Raw genomic sequence first — 21838 nt, 5'->3', positions numbered from 1 at the left:
TCTGTTGCAGGGATGGAGATGGGGACAACAAAGATGACAATGGGAGGGAGTTTCCTTTGGAAGGTACCTTTTGTTAGGAATGGTTACTTCTTGAGGGTGCCAGAAAGTAAAGGTCATAAAGACCCTCAAATGCAATGGAGCTTCTATTAAAAAACAAAAAAACCCTTTTTTCAGCATGGAAAAAAAATGTTTTTTTTTTGTTTTTTAGGCCACACCATGTGGGATGCGGGATCTTAGTTCCCCATCCAGGGATTGAACCCGTGCCCCCTGCATTGGAAGCACAGAGTCTTAACCACTGGATCGCCACGGAAGTTCCAGCATGGAAAAACTTTAACATACACAAGATAGAGAATAGAGAGCCCCGACGTGCCCCTCACCCAGCTTCACAAATTTCCAACATTTTGCCCAGCTTGTTTCATCCTCTCCCAACTTTTTTTTCCTTTTTGTTAGAGTAGAAGCTACTCAACTTATTTTAGGAGGCTAATAAGCCCTTATAAGGATCTAAGATAAGGATCGAAGGACTTATGGAGCTGGGAGGGAATCTGGAAATGTTTTGGGGACTTCCCTGGTGGTCCAGTGGTTAAGACTCCGTGCTTCCAGTGCAGGGAGCACGGGTTCTATCCCTGGTCACAGAACTAAGAGCCCGCAACCCGCATGCCACATGGCATGGCCAAAAAAAAAAAAAAAAAAAAAAGTTTTGGTCCAACTTTCTTAGGTTACAGGTGGAAAAACTGAAGCCGAATGAGGAAAATGGGACAAGAAACCAGGCCTCAGAACTCCCAGCATCATAGACTCTTCCAGCTCCAAGCAATGAAAGGCCACAGAACATTGCAGCAAAATCTCTTGTGTAGGAGGGAAAATGTTAGGAGAACTCCGAAAGACCCCACGCTCCTTAGAAGCGCAGTGAAGCGGCTCACACTGATACGGCGCTTCTGAGTTTGTGAAACACCTTCATTCTGATTAGTGCATTTGAGCCCCCCAACATCTATGACGGTAGGTATTATCATTGTAAACCCATAGGAAATTCTGGAAGGTAAAGGGATTTAAGTTAGTGGCAGAGCCAGGACTAGCACCCAGGTCTCAGAACGTCTTTTCCTGCCCAGGGCCTTTCTCTCAGCTGGGCTGTGTCCCCGCTGGAAGGGGGTGTGCTTTACTGCTGGGCCCCCTGCTCTCTGGACCCCGATGGCCTTGGGCCTCCAAGCGCTAATTACAGCCTCACCCTGAAGAAGAAAAACCACAGAGATGGTGGCTTTTGAAGGGAGGGATCTGTTCTCCTTTATAAGATCCGCTCATGGCTGGTGCCACTGTGGCTTCTGACTCAGACCAGGGTGCAGGGAGTTCCCCGTCAAGCAGGAGCATCTTCCTGCTTCCTGGTTTGGCTCAAGGTGATATAAGCAGAGCAAGGGGAAGAGCATTCCAGAAGGCTTTGGGCATGCGAGACTACAGGTTTGATCTGGAGTGAGTCTTCTCCCTCACTGCCAGTTGGGCAGCATCTTGAGGGGCAGGGGAGGGGTAGCACCATAGCCCTTCAGGTAAAGGGAGGACCCTTTCTGAGGGCTGAAAAAGTCAAGCCAGCCCTGTCTATACTGTCCTGCAAAAATATTGGGCTGGCCAAAAAGTTCGTTCAGGTGTTTCCGTAACCTCTTAAGGAAAACCCGAACAAACTTTTAGGCCAAGCAAATACTATAATACATTCACATGTGCTCTAAGCCCCAAATGCCTACCTTTCAAAGTCTTGGGGCACAAGCAGAGCCAGCAGAGGAGGACCCTTAGGGGGTGGAGGAGCCCTGTGCTGACTGAGGGCTTCCTGAGGGCAAAGTCCTGCGCAAAGTCCTTTCATGCTGCTCTTTGCAGACGGGGAAGGCGAATCATCCTCAGAACACACCTGTTATTGCTAGTATTCAGTTAGGAGATGTCTCCGAGATCACGGAGTTGGAGAGTGGCCGAGCTGGGATCAGAGCTCTGTTCTCTCTGGCTCTTCCCACCCTTGCCACCTGGCCCCCGAAGGCAGAACGTAGATCCCCCCTCCCTGTCTGCCTCAGCTCCCGGGGAACAAGGCTGTGCCACCACTGCTGCTTGAACATGTGCCCAGGGCTGCCGTCCTTGTCTGTCTCCTCCTGATGCTGTCTCCCGGGGCCCCGCCAGCACTCACATGGCCCTCTTGGCCCACCTGTCTCTACCTCTGACCTCCATCACCACTTCTCTTAGGACAGCTTCTTCTCTGTTTATTTAGTTATTTATTTATTTATTTTTTTGCAAAAGCTTTCTTTATGAACCACGTGACTCTGATTAAACCACTGAGATTCTTTAGGCCTCAGTTCCCTCTATCATCTGTAAAATGAGACGTTTGGACCTAAGGACACCTTTTCCAGTTCCCTTCCCTCTCTGCCATTCTGTGATTCTCAGAGAGAAGCCCCTCGCCTCTTCTCTGTTACTTTAGCCCAAAGTTTCACGTATATTTGCCAAGACTTTTAAATTACCAAGCGACAGATGCTCACTGAACGTGATAAATTGGATTATCGTTGCCAGTTGTTCACTCCTTCCCTGTAATGAAGTCATAAATCCACACCTTTTTTCCAGAAGGCTTTACAAAACTTCCCGCTAGAGTAGGCAGAGTATATTTCCCTGCCTTGTTGGGATTTGGCTAAGCTAATAGAATGTTAGCAGATGTGACGTGAGTAGAGGTTTTATTTTATTTTATTTTTAAATTTTTATTGGAGTTTAGTTGCTTTACAATGTTGTGTTGGTTTCTGCTGTACAGCAAAGTGAATGTCATACATATACATATATCCCCTTTTTTTAAGATTTCCTTCCCATTTAGGTCACCACAGAGCACTGAGTAGAGTTTCCTGTGCTATACAGCAGGTTCTCATTAGTTATCTATTTTATACATAGTAGTGTATATATGTCAATCCCATTCTCCCAATTCATTGCACTCCCCCTTACCCCCTTGGTATCCATACATTTCTTCTCTATATCTGTGACTCTATTTCTGCTTTGCTAATAAGTTCATCTTAGCTAATAAGTGCTAATGGTAAAAATACCATTTTTCTAGATTCCACATATATGTGTTAATATACAATATTTGTTTTTCTCTTTCTGACTTACTTCACTCTGTGTGACAATCTCTAGGTCCAACCATGTCTCTGCAAATGAGACTGTTTCATTCCTTTTTATGCCTGAGTAATATTCCATTGTATATATGTACCACATCTTCATCCATTCATCTGTCAGTGGACATTTAGGTTGCTTCCATGTCCTGGCCACAGCTATATAGGACACACTTTTCTCATGACAGATAGCAGAAGCCCAAGAGGCCACACCAAACTCCGAAGCACGTTTAAAACCTCTACTCGCTACAGCACTATTTACGATAGTATGTAGCTGCTGGTCCCAGAATAAGAGGCATGTGGAGCTAACGGGCATGTGGACTCCCCCCCTCAACACCTTGATGACACCATTTGAGCCCCCGAATCCAGCTATACCTGCACTAGATATATCAATAAAATTCTCTGTTTTGTTTAAGTCAGTGTTTAGTCAGCCATTGCTGTAATAATGCTGTGTAACAAACAATTCCCACATCTTAATGGCCAAAAAAGAGAATTCTGTTGGTTGACGTAACTGAAAAGTCCAGCAGGGTATCTGGCACAGGTCTGGCTGGATGCAGGGGCTGAAATGATGTCATTGAGGCTCTGTCACTCTCCAGATCTCAAACAGGCTTTCTCCACTCATTCGTGGATTCAATCAACAAATACTGATGGAGTGCCCACTATGTTCCAGATGCTGAGGTTACAGTGGTGAAAAGAGAGGCCTCTGCCCTTGGGATGCTTATGTTTTAGTGGGAGAGACAGACAATAAAAATGGAAGCAAACAAATAAGTAATCTAGTGCCAGGTAGTGATAAGAGCTATAAAGTAAATAAGGTGAGGAAGAAAACCATGCAGATACCTGGAGGGGAGGATTCCAAGTAGCACGAGACCATGAGTGCAAGGGCCCTGAGGGGCAGGATGTGCACAGTGTGTACCAGGTGTGGTCGGAGTGAGCTGAGCAGTCGGAAGGGAGACAGGAACTAGGCAGGAAGGGGAGTGGCCAGATGGCCTGGACTATTGGAGGTATGGTACAGAGTTTGGAATCTTGTTCCGGTGTTAAAGGAAGCCATAACAGGGTTTCAAACAGGAGAGTGTCATAAATTATAATACATGTGTATTTTAAACCTTGACCCTACATAAAACCTGTTAAAGTGCCAGTTGTTTTTTTTTTCAATACAAACTATTTAGTAAATAGACTTTAAAGTCTGCTTTGAAGTAATGAGGTTGATATCTTAAAATTCAATATGGTTTCATTTGCCTAACGGTAATCAAGTATTTAATCTTTAGTTTGAGGGTTAATCAAACTAGGTTATGGGTCTCCCCTCTTATAGCCAGGATTGCTGATGGTACAGTTACAGAAAAGTCATCAAAAGTCAGCCTGCTTGCAAAAGCCAAACACTGTCAACACTTTCCCAAAGTTTCATAACAATCTAGCTTTTGCCTTAGATACCTCATGTCCTAAGTGACACCACTAGTAACACCACAGGCTGGTTTCGAGGTAGTTTCAGAGATGCCAATAATGGACATTTTCCCCATTATGGTCAATTCATGGTCTAGCTTCTTAATACATTTAAAGTAGCTCTGTGTATGTGTGTGTGTGCATGCATGTGAGAGGGAGTGGGGAAGGAAAAAGAGAATCAGTGAAATAAAAGCATGTCTTCTGTTATTTTATAAGGTAAAAGAATTATCTGTTGAACTTGACATCACTTTCATCTTCTCTTACTTTCCTACACTCCAAAAAGTTAGTCTTCTTTTCCAATGAACATATTCTTCGTAAAGTCAAATGAATATGATCCAGTAATTCCACTTATGGATATACTATATCCAAAAGATTTGAAAGCAAGGATTCAAACAAATATTTATACACCAATATTCATAGTAGCATTATTGACAATAGCCAGAAAGTGGAAGCAACCTAACTGTCCATTGACAAGTGAATAAACAAAATGTGGTATGTACACGCAGTGGCATATTCAGCCCTAAAAAGAAAAGACATTCTGACACATACAACAACATGGATGAAACTTGAGGACATTACAGTAAGTGAAATAAGCCAGTCACAAAAGGACAAATATTGCATGATTTCACTTAGATGAGGCAATTCAAATTCATAGAAACAGGAAGTAGAGTTGTGGTTGCCAGGGTCTGGGCGGGGAGGGAAGACGGGTGTGGAGTTTTAGTTTGGGATGATGGAAACATTCTGGTAACAGTTGCACAATAATGTGAATGTTGTTAATACCACTGAACTGTATTCTTGAATATGGTTAAGATGATAAATTTTATGTTATGCATGTTTTACCACATACACACGAAAGTCAAACGGATCTTCTGCTCCAAAATCTTTCTAAAACCCAGGTCTAGCATAAGTCTGTCTGCTACAGACGCCAGCTACTGCCTCATTAAAGTGCAGTTCATTCCAATAAACCTCAAGGCAAGGCCTCAGGAGCTCTCATTCCATCTTTTTTTTTTTTTTTTTTTTTTTTTTTTGCAGTACACGGGCCTCTCACTGTTGTGGCCTCTCCCACTGCGGAGCACAGGCTCCGGACGTGCAGGCTCAGCGGCCATGGCTCACAGGCCCAGCCACTCCGCGGCATGTGGGATCTTCCCGGACCGGGGCACGAACCCACGTCCCCTGCATCGGCAGGCGGACTCTCAACCACTGCGCCACCAGGGATGCCCCTCTCATTCCATCTGAATAGCGCTGACAATTATTTCTTTGTATAAACAAGTGTTTAAATATTAGGTAAGCGAAGTCACTTGTGTAAACCTCATTGCTGCTAGGAAATTCACTGGAAGATGTGATCGCAGGCATGGATCCTCATTTCTTGAGGCGCAATGTTAGTGCAGAAGCTCCTCCACAGTCACAAAGGTACAACCCATTCTCTATGGCAGCTTCTTTGTCCCCAGCCAGGCCCAGACGGCCTTTTTACACAGGGCATCATTTCAGTAGCCTTGAAGAGCAAGGCCTCCTCTTTCCAATCTTTAATGCAAGTGTCCATTAGGAAAATCTACGTGTCAGAATGCAAGTTGTCCATGTCACTTTAAAAGTCATAGAAACACCACACTTCTATAATTCATACTTTTGGTCTAAATCAGCACACCACATTTTTATATCCAGCTCCATCACTTGCTGCAATGAAAGCTGGAAACTCTGATACAAAAATCTCTCTCCACAGGCTTCAAGGTTTCTGGTGCTAAATGTCCTTGTAGAGAGCTACCTCCTCAAGGAGGTGTCTAAGAGGATGCCTCGGCCTTCTGGTACCCCTGCCAGGTACCGTGCTATTCTATGGGAAAGATGGTGCGCAGCTGCGACTTTCTCTCAGAAGAAGTTCATCTTCCACACAGGTGGCAGGTACTTTTGTTTCAGTGAACTCAAAAAACTCCTGGAAGATCTTCCTCTTGTTCTCACTTCTTATCTGCCAGGCTGAGCCTCTTCAAGGGAGAAAGGTGACCTGCTATAGCTGGTGGTTAGGTGATAGTGGCAAGCCTGGTGTGGACAGAGAGGGTGATGACTCGAGAGATGGTGGGGCGGGGGTGAGTGCAAAGTGAGTGAAGGGAACTGGTGGTGCTGAGAAGTATAGACTGCAGGGCAAGAGTGGAAGCAGAGACATCAGTTGGGGGACTGCTGTGTTTTTTAGGCAAGAAATGATGGAGGTTTGCACTAGGTTTGGTGGCAGTGGACGTGGTGAGACGTGGTCAGATTGGGGAGATATTTTGAAGGTAGAGTTCTGAGGCTGTGCTGATACACTGGACGTGGAGTGTGTGGTCGAAAGAGAAGACAAGCATGGTCCCAAGTGTTCTGGACTGAGTGGATGGTGAGGCCGTTTGCTGAGATGAGGACTACAGCAGGAGGGGTAGGTTAGGGGGCATGTGGGAAACTCAAAACTTGATTCCAACATGATGATGTGAAATGCCTGTTAGATATTCAAGGGCAGATGTTAGGTAGGCAGTTGGGTATATGAGTCTGCAGTTCAGAGGAAAGGCATGCTGGAGAGATAGACTGGGTGGGAAGAAGAAGTCCCAGAATTCTACTTTCTGGGTCAGACCACACCACTCCACCCCTGCCACACCTACACTGAGAGGTGTGAAAGAGAGAGTCTGGAAGGCTCTTTGGTGCCCTCCACTTCCGCACTGGCCGGAGGGAAGACGGTCATGCCTCAACAAGGACAGTTGGGGTGGAATCGTGAGGATAAAGGGCTAGTTGGAGTGGGTTCAAGGGAGAATAGGATGGGAGGAAATGGAGACAGAAAGTATAGAAAATTCTTTTGAGGAGGAGAAAAATGTGGTAGTAATTGTAGGTAGACGGGAGTCAAGGGGGGCTTTTTTCTTTTTCCTTTAAGATGAGAGGAATTCCTAAATGTTGATCTTGCTGATGAGAATGATCCAGTAGGGAGGAATAGATTTGCCGGTTTAGGAGACTGTGGAGGTAACTGAGGGAGCAAATCCTAGGCAAGAAGGGGCAGGAGCTAGTGCCTTCACTGTCAGGGGGCAGAGGAAACAGGAGGAGAAGGCCAAGGACAGTCCTCCCCAGACCACATGGAATCGTACCTCCAGCAAAGTGCAGTCCCATGAACTTCAGGAATGGAGGTCACGAGACCACCGTCCCATGCTGGGAAGGGAGAAACCCTGACACTCACTATGCATCCACCTCGTGGCAGCCACTGTTCACCCCACTCTACTATGAACAGACTTTCTCAGGAAACTTTAATCCTGACCGTTTTTCAAGAATGTTCTCAGTCGAGCCAAAGCCTGTTCTTCTCCTGATGGCACTGTGTTGGGGAAATACATTTGTTTTGAAGCCCTTCCACGAAACAACTCTAACTTTGACAAAAAGAAGAATTTACCGGAAGCATTCTGAGAGTCTCAGATACCTAAACGTGGAATGGAACGATTGCAACCAAGGCCTGGAAGGCACTAGGACCCTCTCCCCACTCGTCAGCTCCCCTCCTTTCTGCACAGGGACTTCATTCACTTTTACCAACTGCCTTTCCAAAGAGAGAAGCATGGCCACTTCCCAGCCTCCTCTGGGAAGTCCTTTCTTTCTTCTCCAGACTGAACTTTGATGTCATTTAGTCTTGTGGCACTTATTCTGCATTTGAATTTTCTGGTGGTTTGTGTCATATCCCCTCACACCTGTGTTAATGAAACAAAACCCCTGCATACGCATCCCCGGACCCAGCGCGGGGCCAGGCATGTGGTGGGCACTCAGTAAAGTTGGTTGAGCAGTTGGCCGAGTGAGCGGCTGTTGGCCGTCTGCACTTTGCTCTTTGGGGAAATCTGAATTCTTGCGTCTCCAACAGAGAATTGCCCTTAAGGGGCCCAGTTTCACTTGCTTTTACCGAGCACACTTCTGCTTCCTTCATTTGCCTTGTGTCTTATTGCCATTCCATTTAGGGCAGTGGAAAGTCCGAGGCCCTCTGCCCAAGTCACTTGAAGGTCCTATTCAAATAGGGTTTTCTCTTGTACTTCCCCCAAGATGACATTTGGGGAAAGAAGAGATAATTTTACTTTCGCTTTGCCAAGTAAAACTTAACCGAAATACTAATATAGCTTCAGCCACAGTATCAGTCTAATTGTGAAGTAGGCCATTTGTCAAATACTCAACATTACTGGCCATGATACTAATAGGATCCAGTCAACATGTGTCTTGCACGTGTCAGTCCCTGTGCTGGTCCTGCTGAAGAAATCAAAGATGAATAGGCAGCTCTCTTCCTAGGAGAGCTGCCAGCCAAGGGCACCAGACAGCACCACAGCTGCCATATAAGACACGCCAGATGTGTTATTGCTCGGGCGCAGGGTCCCGTGGAAACACACACTGAGATCTCTCTCGGCTCAGGTGAGTAGGGAAGGTTTGGTTTGACTGGGCCTTGAAGATGGAGAAGGTTCGGCAACACACGGATGAAAGAGGAAAGCCGCTGCCGTGGGAGACAGCAGGAAGAACAAATTCCTGGAGCAAGGAGAGCACGCCACAGAGTCAGGGCAGGGGGCAGGACTGGGGTGAGGTGAGGTCGAGTCAGAGCACGAAGACCCTTCGAGGAGTTTGGGCTCCTCTTCAGAGACAGCAGGAAGCCCTTGGAGGATCCTGATCTGGGGAGCAGGATGAGCAGTGGGTATTCAAGTGAGATCCAGAGAGGGTGAGGAAAGATGGTCTGAGCACACACCTGTCCACACAGGTGTGCAGAAGGGATGAGGGACAAATCAGTGCAGGAGGACATGTTGCACTGAGACATTCTGTCTTATGTGGGCCCATTTATAATTGCCACCTCCCCCTGGCTTCAGCACCCCCTACTCTTTTTCCTCCTCCATCTCCTTTGTGGCCTCTATAACCTTAGTCAAAACCCCACCCCGCATCTGGTGATACCTCTCATCTTCCCTCCCTGCCTCTCAGCTCCGTTGGTCCACAGCTGGTTGTTCTCTCCAGGGCCCAGTTTCAGCCTTGTTCCCAAAGACAACAGGAGAACTGGGGGAAGTCCCACCTGCTTATATTGCTCCTAGGACTTCCTGGAAATTCGTCTCCTCCGATAGGAACCAAGCTCCCACCGGGAGCCCTGTCTCGCTGGGCTACTGGCTTTTCGTGACAGGGAGGGGACTTGCCTCCACTGTGTTTTCTGATTATCGAGGCTTGGCTCCACCAGACCAAGGGAGATGACGGGGCGGGGTGGGGGGGGCACCCAGGTGGCTTCTATTTTCCCCCCTCCCTTTTTTGTTACGATGGTGTTCCCACTGAAGACTGTTGCTCTCTGCAGAGAATTTGCCCCAGCCGGAGCCTTGGAAAAGGGAAGCAGTCATGATAAGCTCAGAGGAGCTAAAGAGTAAACCACGGTGGGAGTTCCCCTGGGCCACCTCCTCCGAAGCAGCCAAAAGCCAAGCAAGTTTCCGCCCAAGGTCTGCCTTTGGGGAAAAGAGAAGTTGACCTCGGCAGCCTCTCCCTGAGGTCATGCACGCAGTCCTCGAGCCAGTCATCAGCCAGGGTGGCCTCAGGCTTCTTCCCTCATATTCCCCATCAAAACTTAACCTTTGTCAGTCATTGCTTTCTGCTTCTTGGTCAGAGCAGGAGGTGGGCTCATGGCATGATGAGATCTCTGCCATCAGGAAGGAGATTAAATGAGGTCTTCTCCAGGCAATCGTGCCTCAACCCACTTAGAAGACTTCTGGCTTCCGAGGATCTAATCCAGAGGATTCTCAGCCCTGCAGTAACCTGATGGTTGTAGAGGTGGGCAGGATCACCCCGAAATTAGAATTGCCTCCCTGATTTTCCAATCCAAAGGATTGTATGAGGATGATATTGGTTACGTTGTACACGAACATGATTGTGTCTATAAGTGACTTTGCGTGTGAGTTGCACATTGTGGCAATTTTAAAACATGTCTGCAAATTCTTGACACTCTTCTTATCAAAAAAAGTGTCTGTGTTTCCTTTCCTTGAATTTGAGCAGGCATGTAATGGCTTCTACCACTAGAATATGATAGAAATGATACTCTGTGAGTTCTAAACTGGGTCATAAGAGACCACTCGGCTCCTACATTTGTCACTGGAATGCTTGCTCTTAGGATCTTCAGCCACCATGTGAGAAGTATGACCAATTTGAGATTGCCACACTGGAGAGACCACGCAGAGAGATCCTGAGACTACGCGAAGAGAGCTGCCCGGCTAAACCCAGCTGTTCTAGCCGCAGCTGTTGAGACATTCCAGCTAAACCCCAGACATCGTGGAGCAGAGACCAGTTATCCCTCCTGAGCCCGGCCCACGTTTCACATTCATGAGCAAAACAGATGATTATTGTCTGAAGCCACTAAGTGTTGGAAGCCGATTTGTTAGAAAGCATTTAGAAAGCAATAGACAACATACGTGTATGGATGTGGCAATTCATGTAAACACCATGGCTAGACACGAGGTTGTAGTTCACATATATGTTTGTGATAATAATTGCAACATTGCAGCCCCCAGTACTTTACAACTGGAAGAAGTTGTTAATTAGTTCTTAGGAGGCTTCATATTCTTCCTATTCTTATTTTCATGACAAACACTAGTAATTCCCTCAGCCCTAGCCAAGACGCCATGCTTCTTCAGTAGAAACTTCTGGCAAAATGAGTGCAGTATGGAGAACACTTTCATCAGGACATAGGTGCTTACTAGGTGTGCACAGATTTGGGAAATCATATTCTACTGTCAACCCCCCTCCCCCATCCATCTGCACCCCTCAGTCCACAGTAGATCAGTGTCATACGTGTGCACTTCCAGACTCTCAGAAGCCTGGCTCCATGGCCTTAGGATGGGTTCCAGGAAGGATCCCCATATTTGAAGCTATACCTCTGCAACTTCCTCTAATTATTCACTCTGCAGTTCCTTTGATGCAGTTCCCTATAATGTGGCATAGTTTCTTCTAGATTAAAAATTCTTTAGGGGCAGAAAGTTTTCTCCAGCATTTAACACAAACCCCAGTACTCAGTAGCAGCTTAGTGTGTGTTTATGGAATAATTAAGTACACATATGGTAGAGACATGGTTGGACACAGGGTCATGGTTGGACCTAGAGACTGTCATACAGAGTGAATTAAGTCAGAAAGAGAAAAACAAATATCATATAATACCACTTATATGTGGGATGTAGAGAAATGGTACAGATGAACCGGTTTGCAAGGCAGAAACAGAGGCACAGATGTAGAGAACAAGCGGATGGACACCAAGGGGAGAAAGGGAGGGGGTGGGATGAATTGGGAGATTGGGACTGACATATATACACTAATATGTATAAAATAGATAACTAATGAGAACCTGCTGTATAGCACAGGGAACTCTACTTCACTTTGCTGTACAGTAGAAACTAACACAACATTGTAAAACAACTATACCTCAAAAAAAAAAAATGTACACATATGGTTTCCAGACCCCACCCATTCTGGCTGACTCCCTCAGACTGTACTCAGGTGAACCCCTGATTTCATACAAAGCTCCTCATGGGGACAGAGCTGCTCAGGAGATAGGGAACCATGTGCTGGTCCTTAATGGCCTAGATATAGGACCCTGGTGAATGCAGACTCAGGTGACAGTGGCATTGAGAAAGGATACCTCCCTTTATCCCCCGCCTGGTTCCTGGTCAGCTACTTGTCTCTGTCCCACACTTTGCTCCACCGCAACACACCCCCACTCCAGTCTCTGCACTTTATATACAAATAATTCTTTTTGGAAAAGACTTTGTCTTTCTTCCACCTATCCTTGAAAAGTGAGTATTTGGAAATGCTCCAAGATAAACTAAAGCAGGCTACCATACTTCAGAATTTTTAAAATAATTCCTTTTCAGATCCAGAAGATCAGGAATATAGAGCCTTTAACGTAGTTGGCCCCAGTTGTGACATCAGTGCATTTCATTTGTTCAACAAAGATCAACTACCTGGCTTCCCTGGGTCCAGGCTTCGACACTGGCAAGAGAGAGAAAAAAGGTAGACCCTGACCTTAGAAGGCTTAATTGCCACTCTTAAACCACATGCTTATACTACTTTTCCAGAAATGCTCATCACCATGGGAATGTAATGGTGGGAGAAAATAAATTTTCCCATCCCTGTGGTGGTTCTTACGATGCTTGGAGGAGAGAAAGCCGCCTGCCCGTGGCTTCCTGTGAACCCACAGGCATCCTCTAGGAGGGGAGGGGGCAACTTCCCCAGGGGACATCCTGGAGAAGTGGCTTGACCACGTGTCTGTACGCTCCCTTGTTCTATACAGGTCCCGTGTCAGTTTAGAACTCCATGGAGAAAATGCCAAGAGAGGATTAGATGTGTGAGAGATTTAGTGGGGGGAAATGCCTGTGGGGGGGGGGGATGGGGAGGGAGGTGGAAGAGGCTGGGAGAGCTGTCAGACCACAGCGCAGGGCTGACCTGGCAGAAGAAGAGCCAGGAGGAAGGAAGATTGGGCAAGAAGAGCCTCAGGCTGGAGTGCAGTCTAAGCAAGGCTTCACAAAGCTGATGGCAAGTCACTGAATCAAAGTCACCTTTCGAAGGAGGCTGACCTACAGGAATCGCTCTTCCTATTCCTGCCTTGCCCAGTCATTGACCTGGGACTGCCTGTGGGTAGCGCGGCTTCAGTGCAGAGGTGGGTAGGCAGTAGATTCAGGGCCCGGCACCTGGGGCCCTTAGTCAATTACATTCTCGTGGTATGAGGTCTGAGAGGTGCGTTTTCATGGCCCACAAGTTCCTATGAACCAGCACCCTAAGCACCATCTCTCCCTTCCTTCTCTGGAGATAATTCAGAACTACAAGTTAAATGGATTCTTTTTTTCCTGTTTGCAGCTCTTTAGAGACACTGATGCAAAGAATCAAAGTTACTCCATAAGTGGATAGAAAACAAAAAAGTGAATTCCGTTTCTCAAGGGACCCTGCATCATCTCCTCTTTCTCCCACCCACTACTCCTGCCTACTAGCGAGCCTGGCTCCTCAGTCGACAGTAAGACGCAGCCAACAGACAGGGATATGGTTCCCTAACTGCCTTAATTGCCAGGTACTCTGGTGAAGAGACTTGAAATCCGCCCCCAAACCCCCAGTGCTCTTCTTAGCCAGTAATTTCACCACGTCTGCCAGCTGTTTACCAGAATTGGTGCCAAAGCTAAATAAATGGCAGATTTGCATTTCACTTGAAACTGTGCACTTAGGAAGTTATGGCTTTCCCGGGAAGCCCGATTTCTCATTAGTCCGTAAAAGAATGACGGGGAACCAGGGCTGATTAGGCCCCCACATTGCACCAGGTGTGGCTGTAGGCGCTACAGGGGTCATCTGTTTCATACCTCACCCCTCTGAGGTCAATGTGTATGGTCGCATTTTACAAACCCGGGGCACATAGTAAGGGAGCAGTGATTTGGGGAGGACCGAGGCTGGGTCCTCTGACTCCAAGTCTAGTGTTCTTTCTGGCTCCTAATTTCTATCCATACATTGGACAATTTGGCTGACTTAAGAGGAATTAGAGGGGGACTTCCCTGGTGGTCCAGTGGGTAAGACTCTGAGCTCCCAATGCAGGGAGCCCAGGTTCGATCCCTGGTCCAGGAACTAGATCCTGCGTGCATTCCGCCAACTAAGAGTTTGCATGCCACAACTAAAGATCCCACGAGCCGCAGCTAAGAAGTCCGCATGCCGCATCTAAGACCCAGTGCAGCCTAAATAAATAATTTTTTTTTTAAAAAAAGAGGAATTAGAGGTATTGGCTTATAGCAGGTTTTTGTCTTCTATCAGAAGTTCTTGGGTTGTAAAGATGAACGTATTTGAATTACTGTGAGTAAAATGCTGTTAAGAGAGCTTGGAACACCGTGATCACACCTTTAGTGGCTGTGACCACAACTGCCACGAGGATGATGATCCACCTGAAAGTCTAGATCAGGAAATCTATCCTAGGTAAATTCCTTTGGGTTAAGGAGTCCTTTCTAATCAACCTCTTCTATAATCCTGGTGCTCGGGAGTAGAATATCAAGCTACTAATTTCCTAGTGTGACTTTTTAGAGGATCTCTTACATTTAGGGCAGCCATAGATACTAGACTGTTTTGACAGGAGACTGGACTTAGGAAATGAATAACAGAAAGGAAAGGGATGGAGAAGCTTGAACCCCTTTAGTTTTTTTAAATAAATTTATTTATTTTATTTATTCATTTTTGGCTGTGTTGGGTCTTCATTGCTGAGTGGGGGCTTTCTCTAGTTGTGGTGAGTGGGGTCTACTCTTTTTTGCGGTTCACCGGCTCTAGGCGTGTGGGCTTCAGTAGTTGCAGCACGCGGGCTCAGCAGTTGTGGCTCGCAGGCTTAGTTGCTCTGTGGCATGTGGGATCTTCCCGGACCAGGGATCAAACCCCTGTCCCCTGCATTGGCAGGCGGATTCTTAACCACTGCGCCACCAGGGAAGTTCCTAAAATGATCCATTTTAAAGTGAACAATTTAGTGACGTTTAGTATCTTCACAATGGTGTGCAGCCACCACCTCTATGTGGTTCCAAAACGTTTTCATCACAAAATAAAAGCCTGTACCTACTAAGCAGTTACTCCCCTCTCCTCTTAGCCTCCGGCAATCACCAAGTTGCCTTCTGTCTCTGGATTTACTTATTCTGGATATTTCACATAAATGGAATCATACAATATGTGACCTCTTACGTTTGGCTTCTTTCACTTGGCATCATGATTCTGAGGTTCATCCATGCTGTAACATGTATCCGCACTTCCTTTCTATGGCGGAATAATCTTCCACAATTTGTTTATCTCACCATCTGCAGATGGACATTTGGGTTGTTTCCACCTTTTGGCTATTTTAAGTGATGCTGCTGTGAACATTCGTGTGTAAGGATTTGTGTGAGTCCCTGTTTTCAGTTCTTTTGGGCATATACTTATAAGTGGAATTTCTGGGTCATAAGGTAATTCTACATTTACTTTCTTTTTTTTTTTTTTCTTTTTGGCCACGCTGCACAGCATGTGGGATCTTAGTTCCCCAGCCAGGGGTGGAACCCGTGCCCCCAGCAGTGGAAGCAGAATCTTAACCACTCGAGTGCCAGGAAAGTCCCTATAGTATTTAACTTCTTGAGGAACTGCCAAACTTTTCACAGGGGTTGCACTGTTTTACAATCCTGCTAGCAGTGTATAAGGGTTCTAATTTCTCCACATCCTTGAATTTAAAACTTTAAATACTGCATTAGGGCTTCCCTGGTGGCGCAGTGGTTGAGAGTCCGCCTGCCGATGCAGGAGACACGGGTTCGTGCCCCCGTCCGGGAAGATCCCACATGCCGCGGAGCGGCTGGGCCCGTGAGCCATGGCCGCTGAGACTGCGCGTCCGGAGCCTGTGCTCCGCAATGGGAGAGGCCACAACAGTGAGAGGCCCGCGTACCCCCCCCAAAAAAAAACCAACAAAAAAACCCTGCATTAATCACTTACAGGATGAGGAAGTGGCCTCTCTTTGAAACATTTTCTTCTTTCACATGTTAAACTTTCTCTTTCACACAGAGCCTATGTATGAAAGTGACAAGGAGGAAGGATACTATCAAGTGATGCAAACAGAAATTCCACCAGCCTCCAGATACCATGTGTCATATTACGCGAAGCTGCGTGAGTTTGTGCTTCAGACTGCCTTGGTCACTTCCAGGTGAACAAGCTCAAGACTTTGCTCTGCAGCAGGAAGAAGATGACCGACAGCGAGTTTGGCTATATTCACATGCTGGCCCAGGACTACCTGAAGTACGTCTTGCAGATACCGCAACCTGGATCTGGTCCAAGCAAAACATCCAGGGTGTTACAAGACGTTGCTTTCTCAGTCCAAAACGAAGTTGAAAAGAATTTGAAACCATGCTTGGACAATATTGATGTTGTGTCCATAGACACCGCCAGAACAATATTCAACCAAGTGATGGAAAGGGAATTTGAAGATGGCATCGTTAACTGGGGAAGGATTGTGACCATATTTGCATTTGAAGGCATTCTCATCAAGAAACTTCTAGGAAGGCGAATTGCCCCAGATGTGGACACTTACAAGGAGATTTCTTACTTTGTTGCAGAGTTCATAACCAAAAACACAGGAGAATGGATAAGGCAGAATGGAGGCTGGGTATGTGTGATGGAAATATTCTTCGTTGTTCTTTACTTTGAAATAGGAATTGACAGTTTCCTTGCTGATTAAAAAAAAAAAAAAAAACTACGTAAGGATTATATTTTCCTTGGGTAGTTTGTTTTAAAAGTTTTAAAATTTTAAAATAAAATTTCTAGCTCATTTCCAATGAATCTTAAAACTTTATAGTTGGAAAACTCTTGTGGTTTCAGTTTTTATTCCTAACCATGTAAATTGCAGGAGTGAGTTTTGGGGATTAATAAAAGATGCACCTCCCTAATGCATCTTTAGAGTCAGAGTCTAGTCTGAGACTTAGCTCTTGTTAGCGTTGTCATGACAATGTAGAATTAGTACAGAAAGAGTTGGTATTAGATGCTGTTATATTTAGATATTATGTTACAAAAGACAGGTGTAAATTTTTGCAAGTTCATTGCTTACAAATTGATTCTTTTTTCAGTTTTCTAATATGACAAATTCTGGCTGGTAAAGCTTGGTGACTAAAAAAAAAATAATGTACTGCACCACCAGCAAGAAACTATTCAAGAATCTCCAAATAAAAATTCACTTTATTATCAGTGTCTCAAAAAGCTAAGATCGTGCAGGGAGCCTATATTACAACTCATATTGATAAGGGGCCTTTCCCAGCTGGACCTATATGCTTTTCTTTATATCCCAATACACTGAATACTTATTTTTTACAGCACTTATGTCCTCTCTTCAACACAAACCCTGGCCTCCCCTCTTCCCAGAGCTATCCACTGGTATCAATTCTTTTACATGCAAAACATGCCTGTTGAACATATCCATAGAAAATATACTCAGCACTTCTTTGTAAAAACAATTGTTATAAATTATTAAATACTATGTAACAATACTAATATAATACTAAATAATTTATAGTATTTACAAATTATTTGTATAAATAGTACATGGTATTCTTTTTTTTTATCCAAGGGCACTTTATTTTTTAAAATTTATTTATTTTTATTTATTTTTGGCTGTGTTAGGTCTCTGTTGCTGTGTGCAGGCTTTCTCTAGTTGGGGTGAGCGGGGGCTACTCTTCGTTGTGGTGTGTGGGCTTCTCATTGCAGTGGCTTCTCTTGTTGCAGAGCACGGGCTCTAGGCGCATGGGCTTCACTAGTTGTGGCACAGGGGTTCAGTAGTTGTAGCTCGCGGGCTCTAGAGCGCAGGCTCAGTAGCTGTGGTGCATGGGCTTAGTTGTTCCACGTTAATAAGTATTTAAAAGAGTACCACAGGGACTTCCCTGGCCGTCCAAGGTTAATGAAGACAACGAGCTTCCACTGCAGGGGGCTCAAGTCGCAGCATATTCAAAAAAAAAAAAAAATACTATATACATATACGCTGTTGTATGTAAATGCTGTTGAATGGTTATTTCTAGCTGATAGATATTTATTTAGTTCCAGAGCTATCACAAACAATACTTCATTGAATATCTTTAATCATGTCTTCCCTTGTGTGTGTGTTTTTCTAGGATGGATATTGGGACATAGAATTGCTAGGTCATGGTGTAAACACTTTTTAAAATTTACTAGATTCTTGTCCTCCAAAGTGGTTCTACCAAGTCATGCTCCCGTCACAGCTTGTTCAAATATCCCACACTTCCTCCCTTCCCAGCTGACTAACATTAGGTTATAGTAGTCTGTCATAGTTTCCCTATTCCGCTGGCTTAAAAATATATACCTAATTTATCTTGTTTTAATTCTTGTTTCCTTGATTACTAGTGAGGTTAAACATCTTTTCATATTGAGCGTCTTTACATATGTTTATTGACCATTTGTAATTCTTATTCAGAGAACTGCCTATTTATATCCTTTGCTGTTTTCCTATTATTTTGTCTTTTTCTCACTGATTCATAGGAATTCTTGGAATATTCTGGACACAAATTATTTTTATATATGTGGTAGATATCTTCTAATTTGTTGTCTTTTAAAACTATAGATGTCTTCGGTGCTTATGTCTTAAACGTTGATGAAATCTTTTACTTGATGTTTTTTGCATTTTGTTGAGGTCTTTCTGCATAACGTTAGGGCTTACTGCAGCCACTCCCCTTTCTCCATCACCTTTTCTTCCTGGAACTCAGCCTGACTTGGGGCTAGACAAAGCATGTGAGATATTTGGTCGTGTTTTTTTCTGGTTGCTGTGGAAAGCTATACTGAAGGACGGGTGGAAATTTCAGCTATTACGCTGTGTAGGTTTCAAGTGAAGGCAGAAGTTTGTTAGCACGGAGGCCCACGTATGAGCATACTAGTTTACAAGCTCTGCATGAGTTTGCACTGTATTTGGAACACCCAGAAAATGAATAAACGTTACTGAAAATTTTAACTTCTTAACAATAAATTTTGTAAGCTCCTGGAACTCATAATTAGTGGAGGGTGTGGAATTGTCTCTGAGAAAGTCTAGAAGTGTACTCATCTTTTGGGGGTGGTACAGGTGTAAGTGTGAGTGAGTATGGCAGGATATAAACACACATGTGCCCCCCCCCCACATCAGTCTTCACCGAGTCCTTATGTAGGTTTTAAGCTCTTGACTTTTCCACTTGAACAGCTTAGACAGAATAGAAATGCCCTTTAAGATGTCATTTCAAAGCAACCTCAATATTCCTTTCCCAGCTCATAGGAGACACTGAATCTGTTCAAGATGGGCAGTGCTTTTGTGAATCAGTGCAGACCAGCATGGCAAACCAGTATCTTCTTCGCATACTGATGTTGCCAAATCTGCTCGAATGAATGAACCTACTCTTGAATGACTTACTTCCAGGGAAAGGGTACAATCCCATGCCTGTGCTAGTGGAGTCAGGTGGCCCATAGGAAGAGAGGAAGATGAGGAGGCATTTTACAACTTCATCAAGAAGCAAGCACCACCTTCTGACTTTCTACCGTCCTGGAAAACTCTCCAAAAAAATCACTGATCTCTTGTCCTGTCCACAGTCATTCATATGTGCTTGTCATTGCCTCCAGATTAAAGATGCATGCCTATAATGAGAGATGAGAGGGGCATTTCACCTACAACTAGAGAGTACCCATATTTAATTAAATTTTAAGTGTGCCCAGAGATTTTATGAAAACTTTTGGATCAAGAATGTGGTATGTGAGGACAGCAGAGATAATAAGAGCACCAACTCTGAATCAGACGGACCTGAGTTCATTTCATGCTTACTACCTGTGTGACGTAAACAAGTTATTTAACTTCCCTAAACCTCATGTGTAAAATGGGGACACTATTGCCATCTATCTCCCAGGACTGGTGTAAGGATTAAATCAATTAATATTATATATAAAGCACCCAGAACACAGTTTCTACAAATAAGAACTCAATACAAGCTTAGAGCTATTGTTATTATTTGTAGTAGTATTGCCTAACTTCCCTGAATAGATTTAATCTCCAGAAATTATATCATCAACTATAGTTAGATATTAGCCACCATCTAAAACAGATGCCCTAAAGGTTTAAAAATAAGACCAGTGTATCAAAAATGGGGTCATAATCTCATAAATTAGCTTATTTATGAGATTGAGTAACTTTCCTTCCTTTCTTCCTCCCCTTTTTCCTTCCCTCCCTCCCTTTCTCCCTTCTTTTCTTTCTTTCCTTTTTTTCTTTGCTGCTTCTCATCTCGCTTTCTATTCCTCTTCCACATTTACCGTTATTTCCTCCTGTCCCTCTGCCAAGTTGACGTGCTGAAAACGAATAGGCTCTCATAGATCTCACAGGAGAGCTAGTGCTATTTGTTTTTTATCAGTCTTTGGCATTCATGAGGAAAGGCTGGTTCTTAAAAACCATTAGAATGTGCCTGAGATGAAATTCATCTCACCCCTTGGGATTGCCTTTCCTTTGCAGCTAGGTGGCTTTCTTACGTTTGCCCTCTTCAGTTAAGCATTCTCCTGTGCCTGTGCTGGTTGAGTGGAAAGGACACTCAGCCCTCAGCTCCACACGGGAGGAATCATGTCTACCTAATGCACCACTGAATACTGCATGCTTGGCCCAGGGCCTATGGTATAGAAGGTAGCCAACAAATATTTGTTGATGGAGTGATTGAATGAACTAGCATAGAAACTGAGATTTGAACTCTGGTTTTCCCATTCACTAGAAGTGTGATCTTGAGTGAGTTTCAGAAGTAACTTGAAACTCAAATTCCTAATATAATAAATATAATAAATATTATGTTATATGTAATATATAATGAAGACAGTAATACGTACCTTAGAAGGGAAGTTAAAAGATTAAAGGACATTTCTGTAAGAGTGCTTTGTAAACTGTCAGATATTAATACAACTATGAAGGTTATATGGGAAATTCCAGAAAGTTTAAATATGTAATTCTTAAAACTACTCTAATACCAAAAGAAAGCCCCTTTTGAAAGTAGGGATGTACAGTCAGAATTGGTGCTTTCCAAGTGACCAGTATATTAAAGCCTGAGTCATAAGAGTTAGGCAAAGTAGGTTGTATTTTTTTATGATCGTCTTGCTTTAAATAATGGTCTGGTGAAGGCAAATAAAAGGACATACACAGGCATGTAGACGACTGACTAAGTATTCAATCCAGCAAAGGCATCTCCAAAAGGCGTAAAGATCTAGCAGTAATGTAATACAATCTCAAGAATTCTTACATATCCTTTGATTAAATAGATTTGGGGGCCAGATTCGTCTTGTATTTCTTTTGAATTTTAACTTGAGATTTAAAAATCATTTAATGAAAACTAAGGTGAAACATAGTTCAAGTGTTCCTGTGGGTCCTTCAGGAAACCTAAGTTCAGCTCTCTAACTTTGGGAGTCACCCGTGACCCCTTTCCCTCATACCCTCTGTCCAACTCATCAGCAAATTCTCTTGGGGGCACCTTTGAAATACTGCATATCCAGTGCCTCCAGGCAACTTTCCTCTCTCACTTGACTATGTCAAGAGCCTCCTATCAGTGTCCCTACTTCCATGCTTGCCCTGCGATGGTCTGTTCTCCACATAGCAGTCAGAGTGATTTTTTAAACAACTTGCCTCACTTATTCCATGTTAACACTTTCAAGTCTACAGAATATCCCTCCAGTTTTAGGCATCATAATTTACTTAAGCCACGCCCAACTGTTAGACATTTGGGTTGGTTTCTGTTTTCCCTTCTTAGAAATAATGCTTCAATACTGAACATGAAGATGGTTCCCCCCCCCATTTTAGAAGACCACCTCATGAT

The 21838-nt window shown here is 44.4% G+C and overlaps 1 protein-coding gene across 2 annotated transcripts in view; it reads left to right on the top strand.

Moving 5' to 3' along the window:
• The window catches only part of BCL2A1 (BCL2 related protein A1), a 66971-nt gene that overhangs the window by 42106 nt on the left and 3027 nt on the right, over nucleotides 1-21838 (top strand). Inside the window, exons 1-2 of one of the 2 annotated variants that reach the window (XM_060157244.1) lie at nucleotides 849-993; nucleotides 16047-16644. In XM_060157244.1, coding sequence (XP_060013227.1) covers nucleotides 16225-16644 — 420 coding nt within the window. In that variant the 5' untranslated portion in view covers nucleotides 849-993; nucleotides 16047-16224. Of the gene's footprint in view, nucleotides 1-848; nucleotides 994-16046; nucleotides 16645-21838 lie in introns of those variants that run through there. The other variant, XM_060157236.1, reaches the window with a different exon arrangement.

The sequence above is a fragment of the Lagenorhynchus albirostris genome, chromosome 1 (assembly GCF_949774975.1).
Source record: "Lagenorhynchus albirostris chromosome 1, mLagAlb1.1, whole genome shotgun sequence".
Classification (NCBI taxonomy): Eukaryota; Metazoa; Chordata; class Mammalia; order Artiodactyla; family Delphinidae; genus Lagenorhynchus; species Lagenorhynchus albirostris.
This window is presented reverse-complemented; position numbering and strand designations above follow the sequence as displayed.